The following is an 11,758-nucleotide window of genomic DNA, read 5'->3' on the forward strand; positions in this document are numbered from 1 at the left end:
GAGATCACACCACTGTGCTCCAGCCTGGGCAACAGAGGGAGACTGTCTCAAAAAAAAAAAAAAAAAAAAAAAAAAAAAAAAAAAAAAGAAAAATGAGTGAAATGACCCAAGACTACACAGTAAGTTACTAGAGAAGCTGGTGGCATCTTAGAAATATAGAGTTTATGGGAAAAGTTTTAAATTTTTAATGAAAAAGCCTTAGAACAATGTATTATTTACATGTAAATAAGAAAAGAGAGCAGAATCCCTGTATCCTCTTCGGAGGAAGGGAGACGGGAGGCCATTTATGAGAAGAGAGTCCATATAAACCCCATTAAATAGAAGCCGGATCTAAATACTTCCAAACAGAGTACAGAGCAGGTGAACAGTCTCCACTCATCCCATTGATCTGCTTCTTCAGATCAGATCAGCAACTGAAAGTGAAGAAAGAAACAGATTAAGGAACAATACAAACAAAATGAAAATTTGTAATGTAAATTTAATTAAAACCTCACAACAGACTTCTCAAAACAAAAAACAGGCCAGGCATAGTGGCTCACGCCTGTAATCCCAGCACTTTGGGAGGCTGAGGTGGGCAGATCATTTTGAGGCTAGGAGTTCGAGACCAGCCTGGCCAACATGGTGAAACCCCGTCTCAACTAAAAATATAAAAATGAGCTGGCTATGGTGCACGTGTCTGTGATCCCAGCTACTCAGGAGGCTGAGGCAGCATGCTTGAACCCAGGAGGCAGAGGTTGCAGTGAGCCGGAATCGCACCACTGCACTCCAGCCTGGGTGACAGCGCGAAACTTCGTCTCAAAAGCAAAAACAAAAAAAACCACAACAACAAAAAAACACTCAAGTGCCCCAAACTAAGAATAGGGAAGTTCCCTCTACAATTACAGTAGAGCTGTACGATTTCCTACCGTTCATAGGCATCTCATCAATCTGAGTGGAATAGTACTGCTCGATATCTCTGAGGATGCGGATGTCGTCATTCTTTACAAAGTTAATGGCCACACCCTTCCGGCCATATCGACCTGATCTCCCAATTCTTCAGGAATAGAACAATATTACAGTTAGTATATATAGCAATCAAGATTTAGTAAATGTGTCACAGAAGTGAAGCCAATGAGAGCTTGCACCTTACCTGTGTATGTATAATTCTCTGTTATTGGGGAGATCGTAGTTAATGATGAGGGACACCTGAGGGACATCCAACCCCCTGGCCCAGACGTCTGTAGAAATAAGCACTCGGCTGCAAAACAAAGTGTGTTTGAGGCGATTAAATTACTCATACAAGTGTAAGACTGGACTTGCTTCCATTGCTAATTTTAAGGAATCCTGGCTACAAGTCCAAAATATGAGATTCTCCCCTCCCACTAGTCTGCAAACGTGAAGCCTCAGGGACGGCACCAGAAACCCCTGTGCAGAGGGGCTGTTGGTGGATTTAGTTACTTCGGTCATGTGCTCCATCAAATTAAAAAGACAGACATCTTTTACTAGACTACCTTTAACTTGTTTAGTCGGTCCTAAACCAATAATTGGGAAAAATATTTTACTTTTGCCTGGCAAAAAATTAAAAACAGTAACTTCAGCCGGGCATGGCAGCTCATGCCTGTAATCCCAGCACTGCTGGAGGCTGAGGCAGATGGATCACCTGAGCTCAGGAGTTCGAGACCAGCCTGGCCAAATGGTGAAACCCCGTCTCTACTAAAAATGCAAAAAAAAATAAAAAATAAAATAAAATAAAAAATTAGCCATTCCAGCTACTCGGGAGGCTGAGGCACGGGAATCACTTGAAATCAGGAGGCAGAGGTTGCAGTGAGCCAAGATTGCACCACTGCACTCCGGCCTGGGTAATGAAGTGAGACTGTCTTTAAAAAAAAAAAAAAAAAAGACACACAGCACATTTGTTAAGCTGACCACAAGGTGGGCAAAGAAGGAAGTCTGAATCAAGTTCAAATGAATGAAACCACCCAATCCACGCTTTCTGACCACTGTGGAATTAAACTAATCAAACGACGAACAGAACCCCCTACTTACTGGAAAAGAAGACACACACTTGTAACCAAGGTGACCAACCTGGCTAGTTAAGGCTAGTCATCACCTCGACCGAAGTATTACAGGAGCACAGCAGACCCCTCATTAACTGGAAGGTTTTCTGCTCACCCAGGGCCTCAGCTTTCAGAGCAGGAGCTTGTCATTCCCCCAGGTGTGGGGCCTGCACTTAGGCAGTGCATATGAAGTGCTCAGCACACAGTCTAGCAAACCCTGACCTGCAGAGCCACAGCGTAGCGGACCCACCTGGCGCCCGACCGGAACTCCTTCATGATGGACTCCCGTTCTTTCTGGGGCATGTCTCCGTGCATTGAGGACACGGTGAAGTTGGCTTCCCTCATTTTCTCCGTCAGCCAGTCCACCTACAAATCCAATCAGCAGATGCTACTGCAAGCTCGTATACCAAACCAGAGATGTGCATTCGGGACTTTACCCCCATCATTTGCAGAACCAGCATCAATATTCATAAGGTAACTGCTCTTAAAACTCAGAATCTCCTAACTGGATGTACAAACTTTTTCCCAGAAAATGTTGGGGTGCACTCACAAAACCCTCTTACTTCATTTTCTCCATATAATGAATCTATGGGGGAGAGGGCCAGGTGTGCTCATTCTCATCTGAAATTTGAATTCCAATCTTGTTAGAATGTAGCCCAACTCCTTTCCTTTCTCAGGAAAGTGGCCGACAGTTCTCAGGTCTGCCTCCACATTACCATCACCTGGGGATCTCAAACTACTCAGGCCTGGGTTACACCTTCAACCAACGAAATCTGAATCTTTAGGGGTGGCTGATATCGCTGTTCTGTAAATAAAGTTTTAATGGTCACAGCCATGTCTGACCATTTGCATATTGTCTACAGCTGCTTTTGCAAGCGACCACACACCCTGAAAGCTTAAAATATGGACAAACTGGCCCTTTACTGAAAAATCTTGATTTAAGTCATTCAGAGACTCAATCTGCAATTTCCCTTCAAGCACAGGGAGGCCATGCAGTGCCTCTTACCTTTCTTTTGGTGTTGCAGAAGATGACCGCCTGAGTGATGGTCAGTGTGTCGTAGAGGTCACACAGAGTGTCAAATTTCCACTCTTCCCTCTCCACTGCCACAAAAAATTGCTTGATGCCTTCCAGAGTCAATTCATCACTGAAGAACAAAGACAAATCCTGTTACATACTCATCCTTCCAGCTAGGACTTGAGGGTGGGCCAAGCCAGGATCCAGGGAGACCCCGGTGGAGAAGGTCACGCCATGATATCTGGTGCAGACCCAGCAGCCCCAGCCCTGTCCTCCATCCTGTCACCACTTCCGCCACACAGGCCTCCATTCTGTATCCTACTTAACATTTCACAATGTGCACCACATGGAATATGATTCTAAACAAAACACTGATAAGTAAATAACAGTCACCTAATTTTTAAATTTAGAATTATTGGTTCAAACCACAATGAGTATTGTAAAAGATGGGTTGTTTTGTTTTGTTTTGTTTTGTTTGAGACAGGGTCTTGCTCTGTTGCCCTGGCTGAAGTGCAGTGGCACAATCAAAGCTCACTGCAGCCTCAGCCTCCTGGCCTCAAGCGATCCTCCCACCTCAGCCTCCTGAGTAGCTGGGACTACAGGCATGTGCCGCCCTACCTGGCTAATTTTTTATTATTTGTAGAGATAGGGTCTCCCTATGTTGCCCAGCCTATTTGTTTTTTCAAAACAGGAATTTTAAAAGAATTTGCATGCTTTAAATTCCATTACACTCAGGCAAGAGGATAGCCTGAGGCCTGGATTTTGACACCAGCTTCAGCAACACAGCCAGACCCTGGCTATAAAAAGTTTTTGAAATTACGACATAAAATCCTTTATAAATGCGGCCCAGTGTTTAGTAAACTTGACAAGAGGGGCTCCTACCGTTTCACCAATATGCGGATTGGGTCGGTCATGAACTTGTTGGTCATCTCCAGAATCTCGTGTGGCAGCGTGGCACTGATGAGAACCACCTGTGTGGCTGGAGGCAGGTACCTGTATACGTCGTAAATCTGCTCTTTGAAACCTGGGACAGGGAGCAAGACAGGTGAGGGACGTTTAGGGTGGCACACCCAGAAACGGAAGGTGCACACCCAGTGTTCCCACTGGGCTAGAAGCAGAGTGGTGATAAGGTACGTTTGACAAGAAATCTCATTTTTACAGAACCAGGCCACATCCACGCGTTCTCTCCGTCTGTACTCCCCGCCCACCAGAGTGTTATCTGGGTGAGGGAATCTGGTTTCCCTTTGGTGCTTCTTCAATCTGAAGTGCTCTAGGGATCAAGAAACCCACCCCAAGAGTCCTAGACGCCAAATAAAAGGCAACAGAGAGGCTGGCCTGAGTCACCCACAATGAATAAATACATAAAATCAACGTAGGAATTTTTTGTTCATAATTGCCACCAAGGCACAATTGTTCTTCCACAATGAAAACACTATTCACATTCAGAACAGTCACTGGCTGTTTCAATTTTACACTGTGAAAACTTAAGAACTAAGAATTATGTCACTAGAAAAGTAATTATTTTGTTACTCATACCTTTATTCAACATTTCATCAGCTTCATCCAAAACCAACATTTTGATAGCACGTGTCCTTAAGCTTCTGCGACGAATCATATCTATAACATGAGATTTCGAAATAAGACAAATCACATCTTGAGATTTTGAAATAATCACACCTGAGGCTCCCAAGAAAGCGCTCATCATTCCAGCTGGTCTCAGCGTTCCAGAGACCTTCCCTCCACCTCCCGAAAGTGACCCAGGTGCAAAAGTCTACCATGCGGCCGACCAAATCGAAAGCTGTCCTGTACCATTTAAGCACTTCTTACAAATACTACTGACAGCACCATTTTTAGCGACAAAAGTGCTTACCAAAAACACGCCCTGGAGTGCCCGCGACAACATGCTGTCCATAATCCAGCTTCCTGATGTCCTCGCCAACATTGGTGCCTCCAATGCAGGCATGGCACTGGACGTTCATGTAGTCACCGAGAGCAAGCAGCCCCTAAATCAAAGCACAGGTTCACGTCCCGGGTGGGAGAGAGAAATATCCATGTTTTCCAAAAAGAAAGATTGTTTCTCCTCCAAGATGATCACCAATTATTATTTATGCCATTATTATCTCGAAACCACAAAATTCTCCTGCTCTTTTCTCTGACAAAAACAAGTTAATTTTGCTGTTTTTTTTTTTTTTTTTTGAGACAGAGTCTTGCTCTGTGGCCCAGGCTGGAGTGCAGCAGTGCAATCTTAGCTCACTGCAAGTTCCACCTCCCAGGTTCACGCCATTCTCCCACCTCAGCTTCCCAAGTAGCTGGGACTACAGGTGCCCGCCACCACGCCAGGCTTATTTTGTTTTTGTATTTTTGGTAGAGACAGGGTTTCACCGTGTTAGCCAGGATGGTCTCGATCTCCTGACCTCGTGATCGGCCCACCTCGGCCTCTCAAAGTGCTGGGATTACAGGCATGAGCCACCGCGCCCGGCCTGCTGGTTTCTTATTACAAAAGCTATACCATTAACAGAAAAGAATATATAAAATTCATAATCCCATCCACCAAAGACACCAACATTAACATCTTAATATACATCTTTTTAAACCTACATCTTTATACTACGTTAAGTATAAAATGGGTACAGTTTTTTTTTTTGAGACGGAGTTTCACTCTTCTTGCCCAGGCTAGAGTACAATGGCACAATCTCAGCTCACTGTAACCTCTGCCTCCCAGGTTCAAGTAATTCTCCTGCTCAGCCACCCAAGTAGCTGGGATTACAGGTGCCTGCCACCACGCCCAGCTAATTTTTTGTATTTTTAGTAGAGACAGGGTTTCACCATGTTGACCAGGCTGGTCTCAAACTCCTGACCTCAGGTGATCCACCCACCTCGGCCTAATTTACTTTTATTAAAATTGATTTTTCGCTGAAAAATCTACATTTCTAAGGCTGTAAAAAAATACTGAGAGCACACAAGCCACACCAAAAATGACTTAATACAAACCAGCCATTTATATAATGATTCATGGCAAAATGTTAATCAGGAAGAAAATTTTGAGGTATCAGAAAACAGGATTGGATCAAATAAATAAGTCGGTGTTTCACAACTAAATCACAGAAGCAGTACTTGTAAATCGGGCAACGCCATCTTTAGCCACCTCACCTTCTGGATCTGCACAGCTAACTCTCTTGTGGGAGCCAAGATCAAAGCTTGAGTTTCACGAACCTGGTGAAATAATTTATCAGAAAATAGAGAATCCTCAGTATTATCAAGGTGGACTAGTAATTCACACTCAGATCTACATGAGAAATAGTATCTCATATTAATCATACTTCTCATCTCTTACAGGTTAGCAGATATTAATGTCATTTAAATTGCAAATCCAGCAATAACTTAATGTGTCAGGATCCTCGTCTGCAGACAAGAGCTTCCTCTAATTAAATAGAAAATCATGACAGAATATGAGTGCAAATATTAGTGTACAAGTAAGACTGTGTAAAAATTTGCTGAGTCAATACATACTAGAAAATTTTAAATTTTGCTTTTTGAACACTGTAGTTACAGAAGAAAAAGCAAATATTTCCTAGAATTACAGAACAGTTTGTTTTAAGAATGGCAAATTACCTGAATATCCAAACACTGGAGGACCGAGATACTGAAGGTGGCTGTTTTGCCTGTGCCGGACTGAGACCTATTCAACGAAACAGGAGCAGTGGGATTAGAGGGAGGACAGGCCACACCACAGCTGCACTCCAAGGCCTGGGCTCCAGAGGCACTTAGGTACCTTCTTCCAACAAGCCCCCGTACCCAATAACATCTTAACTGCAAGGAGGCGGGACTTGGGCCCAGTGTCACAGCTTGTTAAGTGTCCATGAAGAGAGTAGATACGGCTTCTGCATGGGGGCAAAGGAGCCACAGACTCTGTAGCTTCAAGAGGCGTTTCACAGGTGTCAGAAAAAGGAGGACTCCCCTTTATCTAAATACAACCCTTTTCCTTCTAGGATTTTGGACTAACTCCTCCAAAGAAATTTTTGTGTAAATGAGTCTTTTTTGAAATTAGGCAAATGAGGAATAAAGCTATTAAAAGAGGATTTGTGGTGCTAGGAGATATGGCTATATACAAGTTTTCATCCACAGTTCCTAGCTCACAGCTCCCATAGCCCTTGTTACAGTCTTATTAAATTGATGGGTTAGGCCTCAGGAAACAATCTCTCTGACCTTCTGCCCTCCTTTCACCTGCTGCACAGCAGGGCTCTAATCTTCCCTGCCTTTCAGATTGTGAGTCATAAAGACCCTCATTTCACGGCGTGGTGGCTCAGGCCTGTATTCCCAACACTCCGGGATGCAGAAGCAGGATTGGTTGAAGCCAGGAATTCGAGACCAGCCTGGGCAATACAGCAAGAGACCCCATTTCTAAACAAAACAAAAAACTAACCAGGAATGGAGGCACATTCTGGCAGTCCCAGCTACTTGGGAGGTTGAGGCGGGACGATTCCTTAATCCTTGAAGTGAGAGGCTGCAGTGAGCTATGACTGCACCACTGCATTCCCGCCTGGGTGACGAAGTGAGGCCCCATATCTTAACAAAAAAAATGTTTAGGCCAGGCACAGTGGCTCACGCCTGTAATCCCAAGGCTTTGGGAAGCCAAGGCAAGCAGATTGCCAGGAGTTTGAGAGCAGCCTGGGCAACACAACGAAACCCTGTCTCTACAGAAAATACAAAAATTAATTGGGCATGGTGATGTGTGCCTGTAGCCCCAGCTACTTGGGAGGGTGAGGTGGGAGGATTGCTTGAGGCTGCTGTGACCTGTAATCACACCACTGCATTCCAGCCTGGGAGACAGAGTAAGACCCTGTCTCGAAAAAAGTAAAAAATTTAAATTTCAAAGTTTTTTTTAAAAAAGCATTATGGTATTATCCCAGAAAAGCTCCTGCCCTATTCCCTTGTGGGGGAAAGAATGCTGACTTCATGGAATTTTCCATAAAAACCCAAGAGGCCTGGGTTCGAAGAGCTTCTAGATGGCTGAACACAGACAGTGGAACACAAGGAGGTTCCGGGAGGTGACCACCCACCCCTTGGAGGCTGCATCCCTCCCCCCATATCTGTATCCTCTGCAGTACCCTTTATAATAAACCACTAAATGTGTTTTCCTGAGTTCTTTGAGCTGCTGTTCCAGCAAATTAACCCAACCAAAAGAGGGGATCGTGGGAACCCCAACTTGAAACTGCTTGGTCAGAAGTTCTAGAGGTCCGAACTTATAACTGGTGTCTGAAAAGAGGGTAGTCGTGGGGACTGAGCCCTCGACCTGCAGGATATGGCCTATCTCCAGGCAGGTGGTGTGAGAGTTGAAATGGAGGACACGCAGCTGGAAAACCCCCACACCTCTACCCACAGAAGTCTTCTGAGGTCAGGAGTTTGAGACCAGCCTGACCAACATGGTGAAACCCCGTCTCTACTAAAAATATGAAAATTAGCGGGGCGTGGTGGTGCATGCCTGTAATCCCAGCTACTTGGGAGGGTGAGGCAGGAGAACAGCTTAAAACTGAGAGGCAAAGGTTGCAGTGAGCCGAGATGGCACCACTGCACTCCAGCCTGGGCGACAGAGCGAGACTCCATCTCAAAAAGAAAATGAAAGCTTTCTACAGTAGAGAACACAAATTAAAAAAATTATTAAACCCTGTGGCTAAAGTCAGGGAAAGTGTTGGAACTGAGTGTGTAGAAGCTGAGGGAAACAGTCATCCCAGAGCATCTAACTGCACTGCGCTGCCCAAATTTACATCCAGCCCTGCGCCGCACCCCAGGACGACTTACTGTGCGATGACATCTCTCCCTTTGATGATCTGCTTGATTGCTCGTTGCTGGATTGCTGATGGTTTTTCAAAACCTGCAAATAAAAACAAAAAATTAGCTCCAACCACAATGACAGCATAGAAACCCTGTACTGTGAGCTCCTCAGGGGCAGACATGGTTTGTTTTTTGAACCTGTCCTCCAGCCTAACCCAGTGTTCAACATAGCTAGCTCTCAAAACCCAGGGGCTCAATGAATTGGGCTGAGTGGATTTCTACACTAACATGGGATATTATTTGTAAAGACAAATCTCTATTTTTAAAAAAACCACCAAACTGTAGAATATAGAGACACCAGTTTTGTTTAAAAAAAAAAAAAAAAAAGAATATTCTAGGCATGCAGCATCTGGAAGTATAAGTGCCAAAATGTTCCTGGCAGTTACTGCAGTAGAGGGGTGGAAAGAAGCTTACTTTTTACTCTAATTACTTCCTTAGGTTTGACTGGATTACAAACAACCTATACCACTTTTTAAATTAAAAAAAAAAAAAAAAAAACAGGAAAGTCACTGTAGCCATTGTTCTCTCCTACTAGCTAGCATTAAGTCTGTGTGTTGCTGACAGGTCCACAACTCCATTTAGCCTGCGTGGGTCACACTGCAGGGTGTCCTATGCTGTTCTCCTGTCTGGATGCAGCTCACTAACTACAACACCATCTCTCCTGCAAAGCAACTACTACACCAAAGGGTGAGGCTATTTTGAAGAAGAACCAGGTGTTTTTCAAGTAAGTAAATAAAATTGTATGTACAAAAACTCTATTTCAATTATTTTTTGGTAGTCTCTTAAATGTACCTCTGCTCAGTTCTGGGGCATAGCGAAAAATAAGAAACAAAAGAAAATGTAGCACAATTTCCCATCTTAACACAAACGCAAATATAGCAGATGATTTAAACTCTTCATGAAGAGCAAGCACATAGATGGGAAACTAGCAACAGTGTCTTAGGGCAGGGACCGCCTGAGTGCCAAGAAACCAGGTGGGGCTGTCAGCCTCGCTGTGAGGCTGGCTGAGATGCTTTTTCACCACCCATCCTCAGCAACTTCGCTTCACTTTGTCCAAACTGTTGTGGCATCAAGAACTACAGGATAAGGCCAGGTGGGGTGGCTCACACCTGTAATGCCATCTTTGGGAGGCTGAGGCTGGCAGATCACTGAGGTCAGGAGTTCAAGACCAGCCTGGGCAACATTGCAAAATCCCCTCCCTACTAAAAATACAAAAATTAGTAGGGCGTGGTGGCCCACGCCTATAATCCCAGCTACTCGGGAGACTGAGGCAAAGGAATTGCTTGAGCCCCAGAAGTGGAAGTTGCAGTAAGCCGAGATCATGCCACTACACTCCAGCCTTGGTGACAGCAGGACTGTCAGAAAGAACAGGAAGAAAGAAAAGAAAAGGAAGAGAACTACAGGATAAAAAATGTCCCTGTCCCAAGCATTAAACACAGGCCATTTATCCCAGATGCTGGTCATTCCCATCTATGTGCCCAACCCAACCTCTTCTCCAGGCTCTCTCTCAACTTCCTCAGATCTTTCAAACATACCAAGAGACAGCTCCTGATTCTGACTCTCTGGAGTGCTGCCTACCTAGCCAAATGTTTGCAGCATCAACCACCGGTTACTCAAAACACTCCAACTCTCCTTCTTCTGTCACTCACGTTCAATCCATCAGCCCATGCTGTCAGCTCCCTGGTACTCCATCTCCACGGCAGCACAATCCTCTCTTCCCTGAACTGGAGCAAAAGCTCCCAACTCTTCTGTTTCCTCTCCTGCCTTGCCTCGCCTCACCTCAAATTCACGACACCCAGAAGAATCTTTAAAACTGTAAATGTGATCGTGTCACATAGCTACTTAAAACCTTCCAGTGGCTTCCCACTAGATTTCTAAATGAAATTCAAATTATTCGTCACCCTACACGTCTTTGCTAGATCTGGCCCCTGACTAGCTCTCCAAAATCCCACCACAGGGGACTTCTTTCAGTTCCTGGAATGCAGCTATGCAGCTGGCTAAGGGCTGCAAGGCCCTGGCACCAGCTGTTCCTTCTGCCCCAACTGCTCTTCCCTCTTCTCATTAACAGTCTCCTTCATCCAGACCTCTGCTCAAATGGCACCCCCTCCTGCGAACCCCCTTACCTCTCTGCTTTACTAATTCTCTCCTCCTTCCCAGTACGACTCTATTCAATTATCCCGCTTCAGGCTCTTCACAGCAACAACCACTGCCTGGGCAACCTGACCGTATGTTGTCCCCCCAAACGAAATTCAAAACCCGTAAAGACGCAAACTCATCTGGTTTACCGCCAAAACCCAAGTACCTAGAAAAGCGAATAGGCAGAAAACAGTTATCTGCTGAATGAACAACGCTGAGGTGCCTCGAAGAGGCTGCAGGCCCCGACGGACCCAGCGCCGAGCTCTGCACAGGAGACACACACCGAAAGCGCCGACACAGCCAGGCGCGAGGGCGAGGACGGGGGTGGGGGTCGCACGTCACTGGCCCCCATGCCTCGACCCTGACCACGACCTCCGGAGCGCAGGGCCGGCCCGGGAGTCACCAGTCGGGCCCTCAGCCCCCGGCTCGCCCCCGACTCGCCCCCGGCTGGCCCCCGCCCGCTCACCGTAAGCGTAGATGCCCCGCAGTAGGTCCTCCCGCAGGCCCATGGTGTCGAACGTGGGGGTCACATCCACCTCCTCGCTGGTCTCGAATTCCACTTTAGTCATGTCTTCCTCTTTGAGCAGCCGCTTTCGCGCCGAGCCCGAGGTCGCCATCGTGGCCGTGGTCGCCATGATTCACAGACCGCGGAAGAGCACAGCGCGCGACGCACAGGATCTGGCTGCCGCTGCCGAGAACGGACGCCTTAAGCGTACGAAAGCGTGAGACGTGCTTACGT

At 45.8% G+C, this 11,758-nt stretch overlaps 1 protein-coding gene across 1 annotated transcript; it reads right to left on the reverse strand.

Annotated features, from left to right (window-relative positions):
- Nucleotides 1-169: 169 nt before the first annotated feature.
- EIF4A3 (eukaryotic translation initiation factor 4A3) lies at nucleotides 170-11,723 on the reverse strand. The gene is made up of 12 exons (XM_032179131.2): nucleotides 11,486-11,723; nucleotides 8,851-8,923; nucleotides 6,664-6,730; nucleotides 6,202-6,264; nucleotides 4,922-5,054; nucleotides 4,588-4,668; nucleotides 3,934-4,075; nucleotides 3,043-3,181; nucleotides 2,287-2,402; nucleotides 1,130-1,237; nucleotides 906-1,033; nucleotides 170-413 (listed from the first exon to the last, which is right to left on the reverse strand). Exons 1-12 carry the CDS (start codon nucleotides 11,652-11,654, stop codon nucleotides 397-399), a joined length of 1,236 nt encoding a protein of 411 aa, XP_032035022.1. The 5' UTR covers nucleotides 11,655-11,723; the 3' UTR covers nucleotides 170-396.
- Between the last annotated feature and the right edge of the window lie 35 nt (nucleotides 11,724-11,758).

The sequence above is a fragment of the Hylobates moloch genome, unplaced genomic scaffold (assembly GCF_009828535.3).
Source record: "Hylobates moloch isolate HMO894 unplaced genomic scaffold, HMol_V3 SCAFFOLD_15, whole genome shotgun sequence".
Lineage (NCBI taxonomy): Eukaryota > Metazoa > Chordata > Mammalia > Primates > Hylobatidae > Hylobates > Hylobates moloch.

Excerpts from the sequence above, each read along its gene's own strand:
- EIF4A3 (XM_032179131.2), bottom strand. The coding sequence starts at position 11,654 with ATGGCGACCACGGCCACGATGGCGACCTCGGGCTCGGCGCGAAAGCGG. Across the intron at positions 6,265-6,663 it reads TCCAGTGTTTGGATATTCAG|GTTCGTGAAACTCAAGCTTT; the intron begins GTAATTTGCCAT and ends TTATTTCACCAG. Across the intron at positions 1,238-2,286 it reads GAGTTCCGGTCGGGCGCCAG|CCGAGTGCTTATTTCTACAG; the intron begins GTGGGTCCGCTA and ends TTTGTTTTGCAG.